General features: G+C 39.2%; 1 protein-coding gene across 2 annotated transcripts in view; it reads right to left on the bottom strand.

The window, feature by feature from the left end:
• The window catches only part of DIPK1A (divergent protein kinase domain 1A), a 107,425-nt gene that overhangs the window by 4,668 nt on the left and 83,373 nt on the right, over positions 1 to 19,384 (bottom strand). For both annotated transcript variants that reach the window (XM_084873435.1, XM_084873436.1), the window contains exon 3: positions 4,477 to 4,584. In XM_084873435.1, the coding sequence (XP_084729561.1) occupies positions 4,477 to 4,584 (108 nt within the window). The remainder of the gene's footprint in view (positions 1 to 4,476; positions 4,585 to 19,384) is intronic.

Genomic DNA, 19,384 nt, shown 5'->3' with positions numbered 1-19,384 from the left:
ATTTTTGTGTGTGAAATCTTTAGTGTTTTGTGTGGGTTTTTTTTTTTGTTTTTTTTTTTTTTTTTTGACATCAGATCATAGAATCTGTCAAGAGAGATCATTTTACTTCTTCCTTTCCAATTTGGATGCCTCCTATTTCTTTTTCTTGTCTAACTGATCTGGCTACTGGCCAGAAATTCCAGTGTTTTGATGAATAGAAGTGGCAAAAGTAGGGATCCTAATCTTGTTCCTGATCTTAGAGGAAGTTTTCAGTCTTTCACCATTAACACATTAAGCGCTCTGTCAGTCACTGGTGCCTGACACTTTACTTTTCGTCCCGAAGACAAAACAGGCTGGGCACTTAACGTGTTGAGCTGTGGGTGTTGTTTTCATATGGGTTTTACTACTTTAAGGTAGTTGCCTTGTATTCCTAATTTTCTGATTATTCTGATTATTCTTAGCATGAAAGGATACTGAATTTTGTCAAAAACTTGTTCTGCATCAACCAAGATGATCCTTTTCTTTTTTCTTCTTTCTGTTAACATGGTGTACGACATTGATCGATTTTCCTATGTTGAAACATCCTCACATTCCAGGAATAAACCCCCACTTGGTCAGGATGCATGATCACTCTGATCACTTTATTATTGTTATTTATTTTTATCCTCACCCGAGGATATATGCTCACTGACTTTTTGAGAGAGAGAGAGAGAGAGAGAGAGAGAGAGAGAGAGAGAGAGAGAGAGAGAGAGAGAGAGAGGGAGGGAGAGGTAGGTGAATCAGAGATGAGATAGAGAAATATCAATCAGTTGCCTCCCATGGGCATCCAAAGGACTGGGAATTGAACCTGCAACTATGTATGAGTCCTGACCAGATATTGAACTGATAACCTTTTGGTGTATGGGACGATGTTCAAAACACCCGAGCCACCCAGCCAGGACTGTATGATCCTTTTAATTCACTGCTGAATTTGGTTTTCCAGGATTTTGTTGAGGATTTCACATCAGTGTTTGAAAGAGATATTGGTCTGTAATTTTCTTATAGTGTCTTTGGTATCAGGGTAATGCTGGCCTCAGAATGAGTTAAAAAGTATTCCTTCCTCTTCAAATTTTTTTTTTTCTAGAAAAGTCTGAGGTGGATTGGTGATAGTTCTTTAAAGGTTTGAGAGAATTCACCAGCGAAGCAACAAGTCCCTTGTTAGGAGACTTCTGGTTACTGATTCAATCTCCTTACTGGGTACATATAGTTCTATTCAGATTTTCTATTTCTTAGTAAGTTTTGTGTTTCTAGCAATTTCCCCAATTCATCTAAGTTATCCAATTTGTTGGTGTGCAATTGTTCACAGTACTCATATAATCCTTTCCCCCCCCTGTAGAATCAGTAATAATGTCCCCAGTTCATTTCTAATTTTAGCAATTTGAGTTTTCCCTCTTTTTTTCTTAGACCATCTAGCTAAAAGTTTGTCTATATTTTCAAAGAACCAATTTTTGGTTTCATTGACATTTTCTATTTTTCCCCCCTATTCTCTATTTCTTTTATCTGTGCTACAATGTGTATTATTTCTTTCCTTTTGCTAGCTTTGAGTTGTGTTTTTTTTAAAATATATATATATATATATATATATATATATATATATATATATATATATATATATATATTGTTATTGATTTTTTATAGTGAGGAAGGGAGAGAGATAGAGAGCTAGAATGAGCCAAACCGGTTTTGGCTGTTTTTTTTTTTGTTTGTTTTGTTTTTTTCTAGTTCCTTAAGTTGTAGATTAGGTTGTTTATTTGAGACCTTTCTTATTTCTTAATGCGAGCATTTATAGCTATAAATAAATTTTTAAAAAGTCAAATGACATAAAAGGATGAAAGGCAAAATTTTCCTATGTTCATTTCCTTAACCCCATACCCCAAAATTAGTCACTACTATCTAGCTACTTATCAAACTAACATTATATGCACTTTCTATGTGCTCTAGTCTATGAATTTATTTTATTATTTTATTCCTTATAACAATACTATAAAGTGGATACTATTATTATTCTCAATTTACTGATGGAAAACTGAAGCAGCGATGTGAAAATAACACCACTATGTGACCTAGCATGCTGAAGCCAGCATTTGAGCCCACCCAGGCAGACTACTCTTGCTTATATATAAAAGACAAACAGAGTTAAATTAATTAGTAATAACATTAATCCAAACAAAGCAGATTACTCCCTTGCTTTAGATCAGGGGTCCTCAAACTTTTTAAAGTGGGGGCCAGATCACAGTCCCTCAGAGAGCTGGAGGGCCGGACTATATGAACTACTAATTCCTACTGTAACACCTCGGCTGCGCTCACTGCCCAAAAAACCTGGCAGGCCGGATCAGACTCCTCTGTGGGCCGCATGTGGCCCGCGGGCCGTAGTTTGAAGACCCCTGCTTTAGATCCTCTAATTCATTTTGAATAAAATCCAAAGTCCTTTCCATTGCCTGTTTAACTCCATAAGAACTGGCCTGGTCTTTTCCCCTAATCTGGTTTTACCACTTACCCCTGGGTCCCTATATCCCAGCTACACTGGCCTTTCTCTTCCTTAAGCCTACAACTTTATTCCTGTTTCATGCCCAGCTTTGTTGGCTGTTGGTTCTGCTTCGAATGAACTCTCAGAGATCTTCATACAGTTGTCTTCACATATTCAAGTCGCAGCTCATATGTCACCTTAGACAGGCCTTCTCTAACTGCGGGAGGCTAATTCCAGCAGGTCATAAATGTGATAAGTTTCATCAAAAGGCTGATGAAACCTTGAGGCTTCAGCAGGGCTGAAGAAACATATTATTCCCTTCTGAGTGGCCAAAAAGCATTTCCTCACCTAAAGATTTGCATAAATTATTGCCTGTTGCCAGACAGCTGAGGGCATTTTAATCTAATGTTAAACACCTGAACAGCCAAGACCGGTTTGGCTCAGTGGATAGAGTGTTGGCCTGAGGACTGAAGGGTCCCAGGTTCGATTCCGGTCAAGGGCATGTACATTGGTTTCGGGCACATCCCCAGTAGGGGGCGTGCAGGAGGCAGCTGATTGATGACTCTCATCAATGTTTCTAACCCTCTATCTCTCTCCCTTCCTCTCTGTAAAAAATCAATAAAATAAAAAAACCCAAAAAAACAAAAACAAAAACAAAAAACACACACACCTGAACAGCCAAAGGCAGTTCCCCCAATCTGACAATGCCTATTGTATACTAAACCTTAACCTTTCATATATATATATATATATATATATATATATATATATATATATATCTGCTTTGCTTTAGGGCAATTTGTGTTAATAAAGAGCAAGGGATCCAGAGATTCAAAGAATTTGGTTACTTAAGCTAAGCCCTCCTCTGGCTCCCCCATGGATTACAAATTTATATTATATTTCTAGTCTCTCAATTAATTTACATGCAGTGCCTTCTCCAGATTCCTGAACCCTTCTAGATGCCTGATATCACCCTGGTATTACCTAACCCCCTGTAGAAGAGATCCTCTTCATTCTCTTGCCCATCACCCTATTTTTCTTCACAGCTTTTAGCACTGTCTTAAAATGACCTTATTTGTTCATTTACTGACTCATTTATTACCTCTTCTCTCACATGAAACATAAGGCACAGGAGGCCAGAAGCTTTACATGTCTTATTCTCCAAGGTCTCACCCAAAGTCTTAAACAGTTCGTATCATGCGGTAGATATTCAAATGTTAGACTTTGCTTCAGAAATCCTCTTAAACATTGTTAGCATCAACTTAAAATATATTTTAAATTTCTATAATTATAAGAGTAATTACAGAAATTTACATTGGAAGTTACAAAATAATATAAAGAAAAGATGTCCTTAAAAATCATGTAATATTCCTCTGCCCAAGGGTAACCAGTGTTGGTGTTTGTTATAGTTTCTTCCAGCCTAATAGAATTCTACTGTTCTAATTTATATTTCTTTGATGGTAAGTGAGGTAGAGAGTTTTTTCAGCATGTTTATCAGTTAGTCATAGTGCTTCTTTTGTGGCTTAGCACATCCTGTCCTTCGCCTATGCCTGTGGTTTAATTTTTCATTCAGGTATGAGCTCAAGTGTTAGAAAGGTCTCTCTGATCACCTCCTCCAAAGCACACCCCGCCCCCTGCATTCTCCACCAGTCGGCCCTGTGTGTATCCTTATAAAACACACCACATCCTGTAATTACCTATTAATCTACCAACTATTTATACTCCCCACCCCTCTGGGATTATGTAAGATCCAAAAGGAAGTGATCCTACCTATCTCAATCGCTGTTGTAGTCCTAGTAACCAACATAGTGCCTGGAATACACTGGGAACAGGGGATTAATAAACATCTGTGGGATGAGTGAATCAAAGCAGAGAAAATTGGAATATATAAAATGTCCTAAAGCTCTGATTCAGTCATTCTTTTAATAACCCTTTAGTTTCAGGCAAAATTGGAGTGTGCCATCTGTAATGTTTATTCATAATGTCCATACCTGATTGCTGGGCTTGGTAGATAAACATTTTCCAAAGTAAAGAGTTTCTGTTACACAAAGGCTATTACACGCAGGCCCATCAATAACTCCATTCTTGTACTTGTCACACTAAACACAGGAAATAAAGAAGAAGTTAATAGAAAAATGTTCACAGGAAGAACACAACATAAAGAGATATTTATATTCTTTAAGAGAAAGCTCCTCAATAAAAAGAACTCGGTATTGGATTTGAATCCATGTCTGTTCTTTATTAGCTCTATTATGCTGAGAGACCTTGTTGCAACTAGGGTGTGCATAGGATTTTGAAACTATTTTTCCAGGTAACATGGTCTAAGGTGGTATGGTACCTACTTTCCCCAAGAACAGGGGAACTCTCTTTTTAAAAATAGCTCTCTGGTGCCCTAACTGGTTTGGCTCAGTGAATAGAGCATCAGTCTGCGGACTCAAGGATCCCATGTTAGATTCCATTCAAGGGCATGTACCTTGGTTGCTAGGACATCCCCAGGAGGATGTGTGCAGGAGGAAGCTGATCGATGTTTCTCTCTCATCAATGTTTCTAACTCTCTTTCCCTCTCCCTTCCTCTCTGTAAAAAAAACAATAAAATATATTTTAAAAATATAGCTCTGTGGTTTTAAAATAAAGTTTAAATTACAAAAATGTTTTAAAATAACAAAATAAAGTTACCTCTGTCATCCTTGACATCATCCAAAAATAAGAAATAAACGTGGGGTGTGAACACACAGTACAGGGTACAGATGATGTGTTCTGGAATCGAGCACCTGAGACCTGTAGAATTTTGTTAACTGGTGCCACCCAAATCAATTCAACAAAAAGGGGGGGAAAGGAATAAAATTAAAAAAAGAAATGCAAGCTCTACCTTTGATAAAATAAGGTGCCAATGTAACCCTAAGACACAATAAATGAGATGGCCTGCCAAATTCAGTGAAAATTACACCAGAGTCCAGACACATGCTGAGATTAAATACCTGCTCTGACCTCAATTCTCAGACAAAGCTGGCAAAACACTGCACAGGAGGTACATCTGAGGAGAAGAACCATCGCCCTGGTTTGCACTGAGGGTGTAAGGGACACAGCTGTGGGAATGTCCAAGGACTCTGTCTGGCATCATGAAGTGTCAGGGCAAGGCAGTGCTGAATGGGAAAATCCTTAAAAATGTTATCTGTATTGGAGATAGTCTGTTAATGAAACAGGCTGGAAAAAAAACTACGTATATCATGAGCAGCTTGTAATTGTCAGGGAGATATGCAGGCTTAACCAGTCTGAGTGAGCGTCTCTCTGTCTCTCCTTCACACACACACACACACACACACACACACACACACTGTGGGCACATCAGCTTCACTACAGGCTCATTCACTGCCCCAGTTGCTTCCTATAAATACTCAGTAGTGAGTAACAATCTAAAGAAAACAAATATGAGGCTTGTATAGCAAATATACAAGATAAAAGGAATAGGAAAAGCAAGTGTCAGATAAATAAAATTTCCAGAAAATGTCATGAAGCAGAACAAATATTATTATTATTTTTTTCTATATATTTTATTGATTTTTCACAGAGAGGAAGGTAGAGGGATAGAGAGCTAAAAACATCGATGAGAGAGAAACATTGACCAGCTGCCTCCTGCACACCCCCTACAGGGGATGTGCCCGCAGCCAATGTACATGCCCTTGACTGAAATCGAACCTGGAAACCTTCAGTCCACAGATCGATGCTCTATCCACTGAGCCAAACCGGCTTCAGCAGAACAAATATTGTGAATTCAAAGGACTTAATGAAAAGGTTTAAAATAAGACTTCAACAGATAATAAGTGCTCAGTAATAGCAAGTTATTTTACGTAGCCAAACTTTTCAAGTAAAAGGCATCAAATGCTTTTAGACACGTAAGGATCAGAAAATATAACATCCAATAGCATCTCTTGAACCATTAGAGAATGAATTTCAGGCAACCAAGAGATGAATGGAGAAACTAAACATGAAAGCCAGATGAAATGTTGGACTGAGATTAAAACAACTTTGAGAACCTATTTCTTGATAATTATTCCTGCAATATCTGATAGTTAATAGATGCTTACAATGTGTCAGGCACTGTTCTTTTATTATTACGACAACAACCCTATTATGTCCATTGAACCTGTTGTTATACCTATGGTAAAAATAAGAAAACAGAAATATCTGTTAAGTAACTTTCTCAAGGTCACACAGCTCATTCTCTTTAGCACTACTGTATATTGTTCAGAATGTTGATATTATAAACTACTAGAAGCCCGGTGCATGAAATTCATGCACGGTTGGAGTCCCCAGGCCTGGCCAGAGACCAGGGCCGATTGGGGCCAGGCTGATCAGGGTCAGGCTGGAGAGGAGGTGATGGTTGCCGGGCCAGTCACAAATGGAATGAATGCCAGATGCCGATGCTGCCACCACTGCGCCCCACCACTGCGCAGTTCCCCGCCTCCCCCTCTCCTCCTTCTTCGCTGCCGTGCTGCCACTGTAGTGGGTGGGCAGCAGGCCGATCGGGGCCTGCCAGCTGCGGAGAGGGAGAGAGGGACAGGGCATGGGAGGTTAGCCACCAGCCCTGAGGAGGGAGCCGGCTCTTGGCCCCCCTGGGAAAGGGGCCTCATCTGCCGCCACCCATTCCCAGTTCCCCACCCCAGCCTGGGGTCTGCCAGCCAAGGGGAGAGACCGAGGGAGGTTGGCCGGCTGGGGGAATGGGGAGAGGAGAGAGTGGGGGAGGGGAGTAGGTTGACTGTGAAAGCGCATTGACCACTAGGGGGCAGCTCCTACATTAAGCATCTATCCTCTGGTGCTCAGTGCATGTCATAGTGACCAGTCGTTCCAGTCACTTAGGATTTTATATATATATTATAGATGCTAGTAAAAGTAATAAAACTAACAAAACTCAAGGAGGGGACATGTAAGAAGATGGCATGTGGCAAAAGAGTGTTGATTTTATCTTTACTATTCACAGTCAAAAGATAACATTTACATCTAATAAGTCAAATTACAGAGATAGAAATATATTCAAAAGTATAGAGAAAATCACTTGCAGAACTACTAATAATACATTGATTAAAATTAGGTGGAATAAAGAAGATGGGATGAAACAAAGTATAAAATTTTATTATTGCTTCTAATAGGAACATAATCTTTTATTTTTATTTTGTATTGGTTAATTCATTATTTCTGCTTTCTTTACATTTTTTTTCTAATTTAATAAATTTTTAATTCAGCTTTTGTTTTTTGCCATTTATTAATGTAATTAAGACTTTATATTTTATTTTTATTGATTTTATAGAGAGAGGAAAAGAGCAAAACATTGATTTGTTGTTCCATTTATTATACATTCATTAGTTGATTCTTGTATGTGCTCTGACCAGGGATCGAACACAGAACCATGGCACATTGGGATGATGCTCTAACCAGCTGAACTACCCAGCCAGGGCTCTGATATATTTTAACATATATATTATTGATGTTATTTCCTAGATACTTAAATTTTCAATTTGCATTTTCTCTTTGGCTCAAAAATTAAAAGGATACTTAAAAATTTTCCAGATAGATTTTCGTTAATTTCAAGTTTATTGTATTGTGACTGGAAAGTATTGTTTCTGCCATTTCCACGAAGTGGGATATATTAAGGTTTGGGTCTAACTTTCCCACAGTGTGATGTGAGGATAGAAGAGCCCTGATAGAGATGGAGAGCCCTGCCCGTGTGCAGAGTGAAGTGCCAACACCTCGGCACTGTGCCCTTCAGCATCAATAGCAGAGGAGTTCCCAGGTGAGCCCCTAGCCATGCCTGCTTTCTCCTTCAGACCTGGCTGTGTTAGGTTTCATCTTCACAGGAGGAGCAGAGCCATAGTTCTCAGACTCAAGTTTGGGAGGCGGGATCACACAGAGAGATGCTCAATATTTTCTTCCCCAGGTTCAACTTGTCTGGATTTTTAGGAAATGCAGAACCATCTGCTTGGTATCTTTGCTTGATACCAAACGGCCATCAATTTCATTGGTACGTTTATTTATTGAGGCAAAGGTGGTGGGAGTTCTGAGGCCTTATTCACAAGCTGGGATGAAACCTCTGAAAGGTATGGTTTAGGTTTTCCAAGGAATTAAGATTGTATAAACCACATCCTCTGACCACAAAGAAACGAGAAATCAAAATAAACGCAGACATGTGTGGAAACTGAAAAGCACATTCCTAACTAATTTGTGGACTAAAGGGGAAATCACAATGGAAATGCAAATTATCTAGAACTGAACAACAAAGGTATACAAATGAAAATCTGTGGGATGCGGCTACCCTGCAGTTCTTACAGGGACACTGGCAGCTCTAAACACAATGATGAAAAAGCAAGAGACAATATAAGTAGTTTCACTCCACTAAAGAGGCTTAAAAAAAAAACACCCAACAACAAACCATTGTTATTATAACAATAACAGAGTAAGCTCCCCAAAGAAGTAAAAAATACAAAAACCCCACAGAAATTTATGGGAAAAAAGACCAATGATACAAAAAGCTAGTTCTTTTAAAACTTTAACAGAGAGATGAACCTTTAGCAAGACTGATCATAAGAAAAAGAGGAGGCACCCTGGCTGTGTGGCTCAAGCTGGTTAGAGCATTGCCCCAATACCGAAAGGTCATAGTTTTTATCCCTGGTTTGGATGTGTGTGGAAGGCCACGGATAGATGTTCCTCTCACACTGATGTTTCTCTCTCTCTCTCTCTCTCTCTCTCTCTCTCTCTCTCTCTCTCTCTCTCTCTTTCTCTCTCTCTCTCTCCCTCCCTCTCTCTCTCTCTCTCTCTCTCTCTCTCTCTCTCTCTCTCTCTCTCTCTCTCTCTCTCTCTCTCTCCCTTCCTTTTTCTCTCTAAGATCAATAAAAATAAGAAAAGAAAAGAAAAAGAGGAGGCACAAATAAAGATGACTATAAAATATAAAAGAAAGGGAAATGATAGTGAATAATATAAACAACTCTATGGCAATAAGCAATTGAAATAAAACATTTTTTCTAGAAAAACATAAATAACAAAATGATGCAAAAAGAAAGAGAAAATCTGAATAAGACTAATAAACATTAAAAAAATTGAATCAGTAACAAAAAGTATCAGATCAAGGTACAGTCTAGGAAGACCTCAGGGTGCAGTAAGTGAAAACTAGGCAACATCAAGCGAGTGCCCGAATAAATGCCCATCAAGCGAGTGGCCGAATAAATGCCCATCAAGCGAGTGGCCGAATAAATTATGGCATATTCAGCCGAAACTGGTTTGGCTCAGTGGATAGAGCGTCAGCCTGCGGACTGAAAGGTCCCGGGTTTGATTCCAGGCAAGGGCATGTATCTTGGTTGGGGGAACACCCTGAGTGGAGGGTGTGCAAGAGGCAGCTGATCGATGATTCTCTCTCATCGATGTTTCTAACTCTCTATCCCTCTCTCTTCCTCTCTGTAAAAACTCAATAAAATATATTTTTAAAAAATTGTGGTATATTCATATAATAAAATACTATAAAATACAGTCATTAAAATGAGAGAATTTGGTCTATACATATCAAATAGAAAAATGCTGAAAACAATTTCAAATGGAAAAGGTTGTAGAATATGTGCAGTTTAGTATCATTAAAGTTTAGTAACACACAGAGCAATATTACATATTATTTATATGCCCCTATACACTCAGTGAATGATGAAAAGGTGCTGGCAAGGACTCACACCAAATTGTCGAAGGTGGTTCCTCTGGGGAGGAGGAAAGCGACTACCAGGGAAGATCAAGAGAGCTTCAGCTGGACTGTGATCATTTTCTTCTTTTTAAAAGTGAAGCAAATATGGTGAAAGGTTCAGATTTGCTAGTAGATGGTAGGTACACGGAAATTTATCATATTGCTTTCTATGCCTCATCACTGTCCCAAGAGCTTTTCACGTATATCTCTTTAATCTTTACAACCTCCCTACAAAGAGCAATTATCTCCATCTTACTGATAAAGAAACTGAGGCAAGAGTGGTTAAGAAGAGGTTAAGAAACTTGCAGAGCAGGTTAGTGGTGGTGCTGAAATCTGACGAACTCAGCTAGTCTGCCTCCAGAGCCTGAGCTTTTACCCACTGAGGTGAAAGAACCGGAATGATTGTGCTGGAGAGGATAAAGCAGGCCTCAGAACGGCGGGGACAGATGCCCGACCCAGAGCTCCTCCTGAGGGGACCAGGTCACGGTCACCCCCTCTGCACAAGCACCAAGTGGGGGGCCCGGACGCCCACCTTTGCTTCCTGAGGATTCACACACACGTCTGACACATCGCCCAGTGCATATGAAAAGCACTTGCGGAATGGATGAATGAATGAAGTGGGTTCTGGGTCTTTACCCAGCAATGGGGCATTTTACTAAGGACCACTTCGGGGATAGGACTAACAGCTATCCCCTTCGACCGTCCTGATCTGTGGCCCCTGAGTCTGGAGGAACACTTCATTCATAACTCTGCCCAGGTCCAGACTTAACCGTGACCTTTTCACAATACCCATCTTCCAATGAATAAATAATCGTAAGGCTGTGTATTTCCTTCCTGAGCCTAAATTCTTCCTCCCTTCTTTCCTTATGTTCCCAAACATATCACCATTTATGTTCATGTTATCTTCCCTGGCAGGAAGTAAAAGGATTTGAAGACACTGATATATATATATATATATATATATATATATATATATATATATACACATACACATATACACACACACACACACACACACACACACACACCTTTGAACTTCCGTTCTAGCACAGAGTTTGGTATTTAAGCGTCTGATACATTTTAAATAAATAACCACCATATAGAACATAGTGATTTGATTTTAAGACCTCATTGAAGATAAAATTAATACTTTTCCATACAATTGAAAGCAAACCAAACTGAGGACAAACCAATCCCTTATCAGTAAACTGTTAAGCAGTGAAGATAAGTCTGGCATTCAGCTACAAGAATCACATTCTTGTTTTGAGCAAAGGCCTCAAGCCAACCCTGCCTGGAAGAGGCAGTCACAAAGAGCAGGCTCTTCAACTTGTGGCTTCCATCCCGAACCAAAGGCAAGTTTCCCTCATGCTTGTTTAAAAAGGATGGTTAGCCACACACTGTTCTGTTTTGTTTTTCAGACAGGGCCATATACAACTATAATCACTGTCAGCAATTTGACCTTCTAGCTAAATAGACACAGATATTATAAAGAATGTTCAAGTTTACAATGGAAAACTCAGAAGAAAACGTCAAAGGTTTGTCCTTTCCCAAGATGTTTTTTAAAATATATTTTTTTATTGATTTTTTACAGAAAGGAAGGGAGAGGGATAGAGAGTTAGAAACATTGATGAGAGAGAAGCATCGATTAGCTGTCAACCAAGGTACATGCCCTTAACCGGAATCGAACCCGGGACCCCTCAGTCCACAGGCTGACCTCTATCCACTGAGCCAGGCCAGTCAGGCAAGATTTTTTTTTTATAATATTACTACGATTTTACTATATACTACCTTCGTTTGCTTGCACATACTTTGTAGTACCAGAAGATGGCGCCCTTGAGCTAAATTTTACAAACCTCATCTAAGTTGAAGGAATTTCATGAACATGGAAATAGTACCAAAGGGGCAATAACAATGAACAGATAGATGCACAGTACTAGGTTTTAAGTAATTTACCGATACTCATGTTCTAATAATGTATTTGAGGCAATCTTACCAATTGTTCTTACTTAGAAGAAAACGGCAGAGGAGGGTTTCAAGTCTCTAGTCAGCCTCCTCTCCCATGCCCTGCATCAACTATTTAAAATCTTCACCATTCTTTGCACTCTCGCTGTGTCTTCAACTTTTAATTTTTTCCCCCCCTCTCTCCTAACTTCTTTTCCCTCGGCCATTAATAGTGCTCATTACACTCTCCCCTTTCCTCTCTCTCTAAACATACAAACCCCCTCTTCTCTCTTTCCTTCCATTCTGTTATAATATCTCTAATTTACTTTAAAATTCTTCAGTATATACGGTGAGGTTGTGGTGGTGGCGGTGGTGGTATGTATGCATAGTCCAGATGCCACTAATGTCCTAATCAGGAAATGCAGGAATGTACAGGTGCTCAGCTAGGGTTCTAATGAGGTAATAAGGAAACCTATGCTCCACATCTTGGTCAGGACTGATCCATTCGGCCCTGGCCTGTGAGGCTCAGTTGGAGCGTCACCCTATACACCGAAAGGCTGGCAGGCTCGACTCCCAGTTCCTGCGCATAAGAGAGGCTATCTCTCTCTCTACCTTCCTTTATATATATATATATATATATATATATATATATATATATATATATATATATATATATATATATATATATATAAATCAATAAAAACATTAAAAAAAAAGATTGATACATTTCTAAGATTTGTTAATTAGCAAATTATTGGTGACACCCGTGACCTGTTAATAATCATGGCGAATGTTAAAAATGGCTATTGGCGCAATTAAAGGTATTTAAGATACGCGAATTGGCTAAAATAGGAGATATTCCCTACCCTTTCACAAGAAGTTAGAACCTTTATCTTTAGGGAAGTACCCAGAGCGAATCGTTTGGCATCAGAGGCTCTCAAACTTTAGGAGTGTCAGGTCTCCTGGAGGTCTTGCTAAAACACAGATGTTGAACAAGTCAGAGTTTCTCACTCCTTAGACTTTAAGTGGGGCTGGAAATTTGCATTTGTAGCAAGCTACCAGATGATACCGTTGCTGCTGGTCAAAAAGAGACATTGAGAATCATTGGTTTGGAATTCCCACTTCCCTGATGCTCATTATAAGGGCAGTAAACTTGTCCCTGGATATCACTGCTTCTGCCTTGAGCAAATCTTTCATGTCATTGACACAGCTCCTCAAGCGACCCTTAGAATTTCAATGAGTTTAAAGACTGGTGATATGAAATGCTGTGCGACTGCTTGTAAGTAAATACGTGCTGAACCAACACCTAAATAGGCAGCAGAAATTATTTTCATTATAACCTAGAATGTGGTTATATGGGCGTATTGACACTCACCTACAGCAAACATTTTTCAGTGGCTGCTATCATCTTTCAAAACAGAATCTAAAGCACATGCATGACCAAACTGGATTTGGTTAATTTAAAACTACATCCCAACCAAAAGGTAGAAGCAACCCAAGGATGAATCAATGGATGAATGGATAAACAAAATGTGGCGTACACATATAATGGAATATGGGATAGCCTTAAAAAAAAAATTCTGACATATGCTTCAAGATACACTATGGAAAACAGTATGGACATTCCTCAAGAAATTAAAAAAACAGAACTACCGTATGATCCAGCAATTCCATTTGTGGGTATTTATTAAAAAACTATGAAAACACTAACTCCAAAAGATTTATGCAACCCTACCTTTATTTCAGCATTATTTAAAATAGCCAAGATCCTGGTATTTTTAAAATATATATATTTTTATTGATTTCAGAGAGCAAGGAAGAGGGAGAGAGAGAAACATCAATGATGAGAGAGAATAATCTATTGGCTGCTTCCTGCAGGCCCCACACTGGGGGTCGAGCCTACAACCCCGGCATATGCCCTGACCGGGAGTTGAACTGTGAACTCCTGCTTCATAGGTCGATGCTCAACCACCGAGCAACAACCCAGCTGGGCCTGGTTTTGTTTTGTTTGTTTATTTTTGGCTAAATCTACCCTGTTTCCCCGAAAATAAGACAGTGTCTTATATTAATTTTTGCTCCCGAAGATGCGCTAGGTCTAATTTTCAGGGGATGCCTTTTCCATGAAGAAGAATACGTACACATTTATTGTTAAATGAAAATAAAGGAAACTTATTACCTGTATACGGTACGGTAGTACGGTAGTTGTCAACACAAACCAGACAAACTGTGAATTCTAAAGTATCAAGAATTTACTCATTTATTCAATGACAATCATGTCATCATCTTCTGGAACATCATCATAACAATCCAATTCCTGAATTTCCTGGTGAATTTCTTGTGACTCCATTTCTTTCAGAATCAGTGGACCAAATCTCTCATGTTTAGCCTAGGGGGGGCCTTATTTTCGGGGGGATGCCTTATATTTCACTCAGAAGGAAACCTGTAAGTAGGTCTTATTTTCAGGGAAACACGGTAGAAATACAATTTCTAGTCTCAATCATGTGCTTCTTGTTTATTTTTCCATATCCTCTACTACTCTAAGCTTCTTCAGGGCGGGGTCTTATTCGGTACCTCCAGGCTCTAGCAGGGCTAGTAAGCACAGGACTAAAACGACACAGTGTTTTATCACTGGCTTGTTTCTTCCAAACTGGCTTTCACCCGTAGTTTCTTTAATGCTTCTCAGGAATGATGTGAATGATTCCAATGACACCACTTGTTTCGGGATCACGGTGAACATCACGTGACCTAAGAATGCAGCATAGCACATGAAGGCCACCAGAGGCCCATTATAATTTAACCAGTAAGATTATTCTTAGAATAAAATTTATGTTCGTTGAGATTTAAAATAAACTATAAATTCACAAAGAAAAGATTGGCAACCTAAGTCAAATTGGCACACAGGAAGACTAGCCTTTTTTTCAAAGGAAAAGGTTAAGCTTGTACGGTATGTACTTTATTTATTTTTAATTTACTTTTATAGATGTCAAAGAGGAAGGGAGAGGGAGAGATAGAAACATCAAAGAGAGAGAATCATTGATCGGCTGCCTCCTGCACGCCCCCCCACTGGGAATTGAGCCCACAACCTGGGCATGTGCCCTTGACTGGAATCGAACCTTCAGACCGCAGGCGAACGCTCAATCCACTGAGCCAAACTGGCTTGGGCAGCCTGCACGTACTTTAAAAACAGTATGGTCCAAGTAAATTGGTTCCATATATTTTAAAAATATAGGGTAATGGAACAAAATGAACTTTTGGAGTCAAATAATTATGATTGATCCTAAGCAGATGCAAAGCTAAGTAAAATAATTAGCTATGTACTGCTACCTAACTGGAAACATGGCTCCAGGTATATTAAATCTAGTGTATGTTAAGCTAGTTGTTTAAAGCAACAAACCATCATCTCTAGAAATTAAATCTTAAAAGAGACTGTAATAAAATTTAGAGGCTCTTCCATCTTTTAATGCTTCAGTTTTAAAGCACATGCTAATATAACAGGCACAAAGGTACACCGAATGGCACAGTGACTCCTCACTGGTATCCAGGTAGACCCTCTCTCTGGATCACAGAGGAATGTGCCGAAAAGATCAACATTAAATAATGACCTGAAAAAGGCATAGGAGGAAAACACTCTCTTCCTCCCTCACCTTTTTTCTTTTTCTTTAGTTAATCCTCACCTGAGGATATTTTTTTCCATTGCTTTTTATTTTATTTTTATTTTTTACTTGTTTATATTGGATTTTTATTGATTAAAAAATTTTTATAACAAAATCTTCCCAATTTTTTTTTTTCAAGGCAATGTAACAATGAAATAAAAACCCACCAAATATTGGGATTCCTCCCAAAAGAGTAAGCAGTAAACCAATATCTTTCAAGAAAGTTTAGGAAAAAAGAAAGCTAAATAAAATACTGGAATGGAATCCAGAGTACATCAGAAGAAATACATACTTTGTCCATGTGCAGGATTTTTTTTTTATTAGTATTGCAAGGATGTTTCAGTATTAGGAATGATATGGCTAGGTACCTACTATTATTAGCATCTATCTATATATATGAAAGCCTAAGTGACCAAAATGACCCAGCTGGTCACTATAATGTGCACTGACCAACAGGGGGCTGATGCTCAATGCAGGAACTGCCCCCTGGTGGTCAGTGCACTCCCACAGAGCAGTGTGAGTGGGCTGTGGTGGCAGGTGCAGCGGAGTGGCAGGTGCAGCGGAGTAACAGGGCACCCGGCCCCAGCTCAAGCTTCTCACCTTCGTGCCCTACTACATCCCCTGAGGGGTCCTGGATTGTGAGAGGGTGCAGGCCAGGCTGAGGGACCCACTGGTGCATGAATACGTTCACTGGGCCTCTAATATTAAATAAAATTGAATTAAATTCCAGTAGTAGCCAATAAAGTTAGGCAAAAAACTAAAGGAAATTGGAGAAACAATTAGTGGAGTTCCATATTAATTTATAGCAGTCAATTCCTTTGACATATAAAAATCGCAATTAGAAAATATAAGGGAAGAAAGAGCCCTACTTATAATGGAAATTAAAATACTAAAACTAAAATACTTTGTAAAGAACTTACCATAAAATGTCAGCAAGAAAACTGTAAGATATTACTAAGGAACACAATAAACTTGCATCCTCATTTTGCAGAAGCTAAATAACTTGCCCGAGCTTATACAGCTAAGGAACGGCAAAGGTAGAGCTCAAACCCAAAGGTCTTTTATTCCAATGCTTATGCTTTTGATCACTACAATAGATATGACCCCTCACACACATATGGAGAAGAAAAAAGACAGAGACAGATATACAGAGAAGAAGAAATTCATGTAGGCTGAGACAGATTGTGATTTTTAATCCTTTGGAGACTTTCACTTTACTGATGAATCTCAGAGAGATCGGTGGGAGGGGGAGCAGGAAGAGATTAAGGAAAAAAAATGTATATGCATAACCCATGGACAAAGATAATAGTGAGGTGAAGGCCTGGGTGGCGGGGGGAGGAGCAGGTTGGAGGGGTCAATGGGGGAGGCAAAGGGAGACATCTATAATACTTTCAACAATAAAGGTAAATTTTAAAAATACCAATTGATAAGAAATAGATGGAGAGCATAATTTAATGCTTATTTTACTAAAACTTAAAAATGATGAGAAAATTTTCTGAGCCTAAAGTGTATCATTTCACTAAGGCTGGCTTAAAAAAAAATTGTAGTTTCTCTGCATTTAGGAATTATGATCTTAAAACATATCAAAACTAGTAGTACTCAGACAAATAGTACTAAGACAGTACTAATATTGCATAGGAATTGTTTGATTAGAACTAAGAAGGAAGCAGAAAAAAATATTTTTAAGGAATATATAAAAGGATCTAAGAATAAGATATTACTTGATCAGGATAAGGGAGAGGATAAGATTCGAAAGAGACGAGCCTAGATTTTGTGGCTGCGATTGCTCTCAGATGCATGACCTGAAACACAGTCTTATGGAAGATAAGAATCTAGTTCAGTCCTTACCAAGGGTGGGAACTTGGTACACCATGCTTTGGGCGGTGACTCTGAAGGCTGAACCCCAGGGGTAACGGTGAGCTAGAAGAACTTTAAGAGCCTTGGCCAGTGCGGCTCAGTTGGTTGAGTGTCCTCCCATGCTCCAAAAGGTCACAGGTTCAATTCCCATCAGGTGAGGTGCACACCCAGATTGTGGGTTTGATCCACAGTCAGGGTGAGTGCAGGAGGCAACCAATTGAAGTTTCCCTCCCTCCCTCTCTCTCTCCTTTCCCTCCTTCCTCTCTCTAAAACCAATAAAAATATATTAAAAAAGAAAAAGAAAAAGGTCCTCAGAGAGATGAGCTGACTCATAGCTTCTTTTTCCCTTGAGGATTTTGCCAATACTGGGCATGAGCGGAGGTGAGAGCTGCCGCTGGGGATAAGAAATCAGTGAGTCTTTAAAAATAGGAAACTAAGGGAGCCTCAAGCATACAGCCAGTTATCCTGTTGGGATATTTGCCAAATCCCGAGGCCTTACAGAATGGGAGGCTAAAACCCTCACCGGACCGCCTTTGAAAAGCAGAGCAGACATTCTGGCAGTCTCACAAGATACAGGCTCACGTTATGAACCTGCCAGAGGGAGAAACCCCAATGAATTCCCAGGCTCTCAGTTAAAACCCTTAGAGGCCTATGTTCTTGGAATAGGGATGAGCCAAAAATAGCTGGAGCAGAGAGAGGGTTGCACTAGAGGTGCAACCAAGCCTCCAGTCCGAACAGTCTGTGATTGGGTTAAGAAGATCAGCTACCATTATACTAACTGACTACCAGAGGGAAAGGAACTTTTATCTGGAGGCAGTGTGTAAAAAAAATGCAGGGCAGGTCAAAAGACAAAATGACAGGACCAAAAACAAGAGGTAAGCACGGACAATAGAAACAGATCCACAGATGATCCAGACACTGGAGTCATCCAAAAAGGATTGTGAAATTACTATGTTCATGTCCAAGAAAAAAGGTAGAGAAAGTAAATAAAACAACAGATAATTTCAACAGAGAACTGAAATGCATTTAAGAGAATTAGCAAGACAATGTGGCAGTTCCTGAAAAAGTTAAAAATAGAACTACCATATGATTCAGCAGTTCCACATCTAGGTATATGCCCCAAAGAACTGCAAACAGGGATTCAAAAGCTATTTGCACACCATTATTTACAATAACCTAAAGTTGGAAACCACTCTATAGTTGACCCGTGAACAACACAAATCTAAACTATATGGGTCCACTTATATGTGGTTTTTGAAAAGCTTACACTTAAAAATAATTCCCCTCTGCTGTTATATTTCTTATATTAGTAATTCCCCCTTTTGCTTAGTTAAGAAGCTGTAATACTCCTGAGGAAAAACTTAAAAAAAAAAAATCCTGCCTGGATTTTAGAATACCTATAGTTAAATTGATTTTTATTTTCTTAGAATTTTGGGAAGCTCAAATTTCCCTGTTTTATGTTCCTATAACAGTGGTCGGCAAACTCATTAGTCAACAGAGCCAAATATCAATGGTACAACGGTTGAAATTTCTTTTAAGAGGCAAAAACCGATTTCTGCGCACGGGCTATGCAGTTTCAATCGCACTGTACGTGTGCACCCGCACGTGGCATTTTATGGAAGAGCCACACTCAAAGTGCCAAAGAGCCGCATGTTGTATAAATTTGTATACTTGCTCCTGATTGCTTATGGGTATAGCAGAGGGACAGACAATTTGCATGTTCCTCTTTTA

This window comes from Pipistrellus hanaki (assembly GCF_964339955.1).
Source record: "Pipistrellus hanaki genome assembly, chromosome: 2".
Lineage (NCBI taxonomy): Eukaryota > Metazoa > Chordata > Mammalia > Chiroptera > Vespertilionidae > Pipistrellus > Pipistrellus hanaki.
The sequence above is the reverse complement of the archived record's forward strand: the minus strand, read 5'-3'. Positions and strand labels throughout refer to the sequence as shown.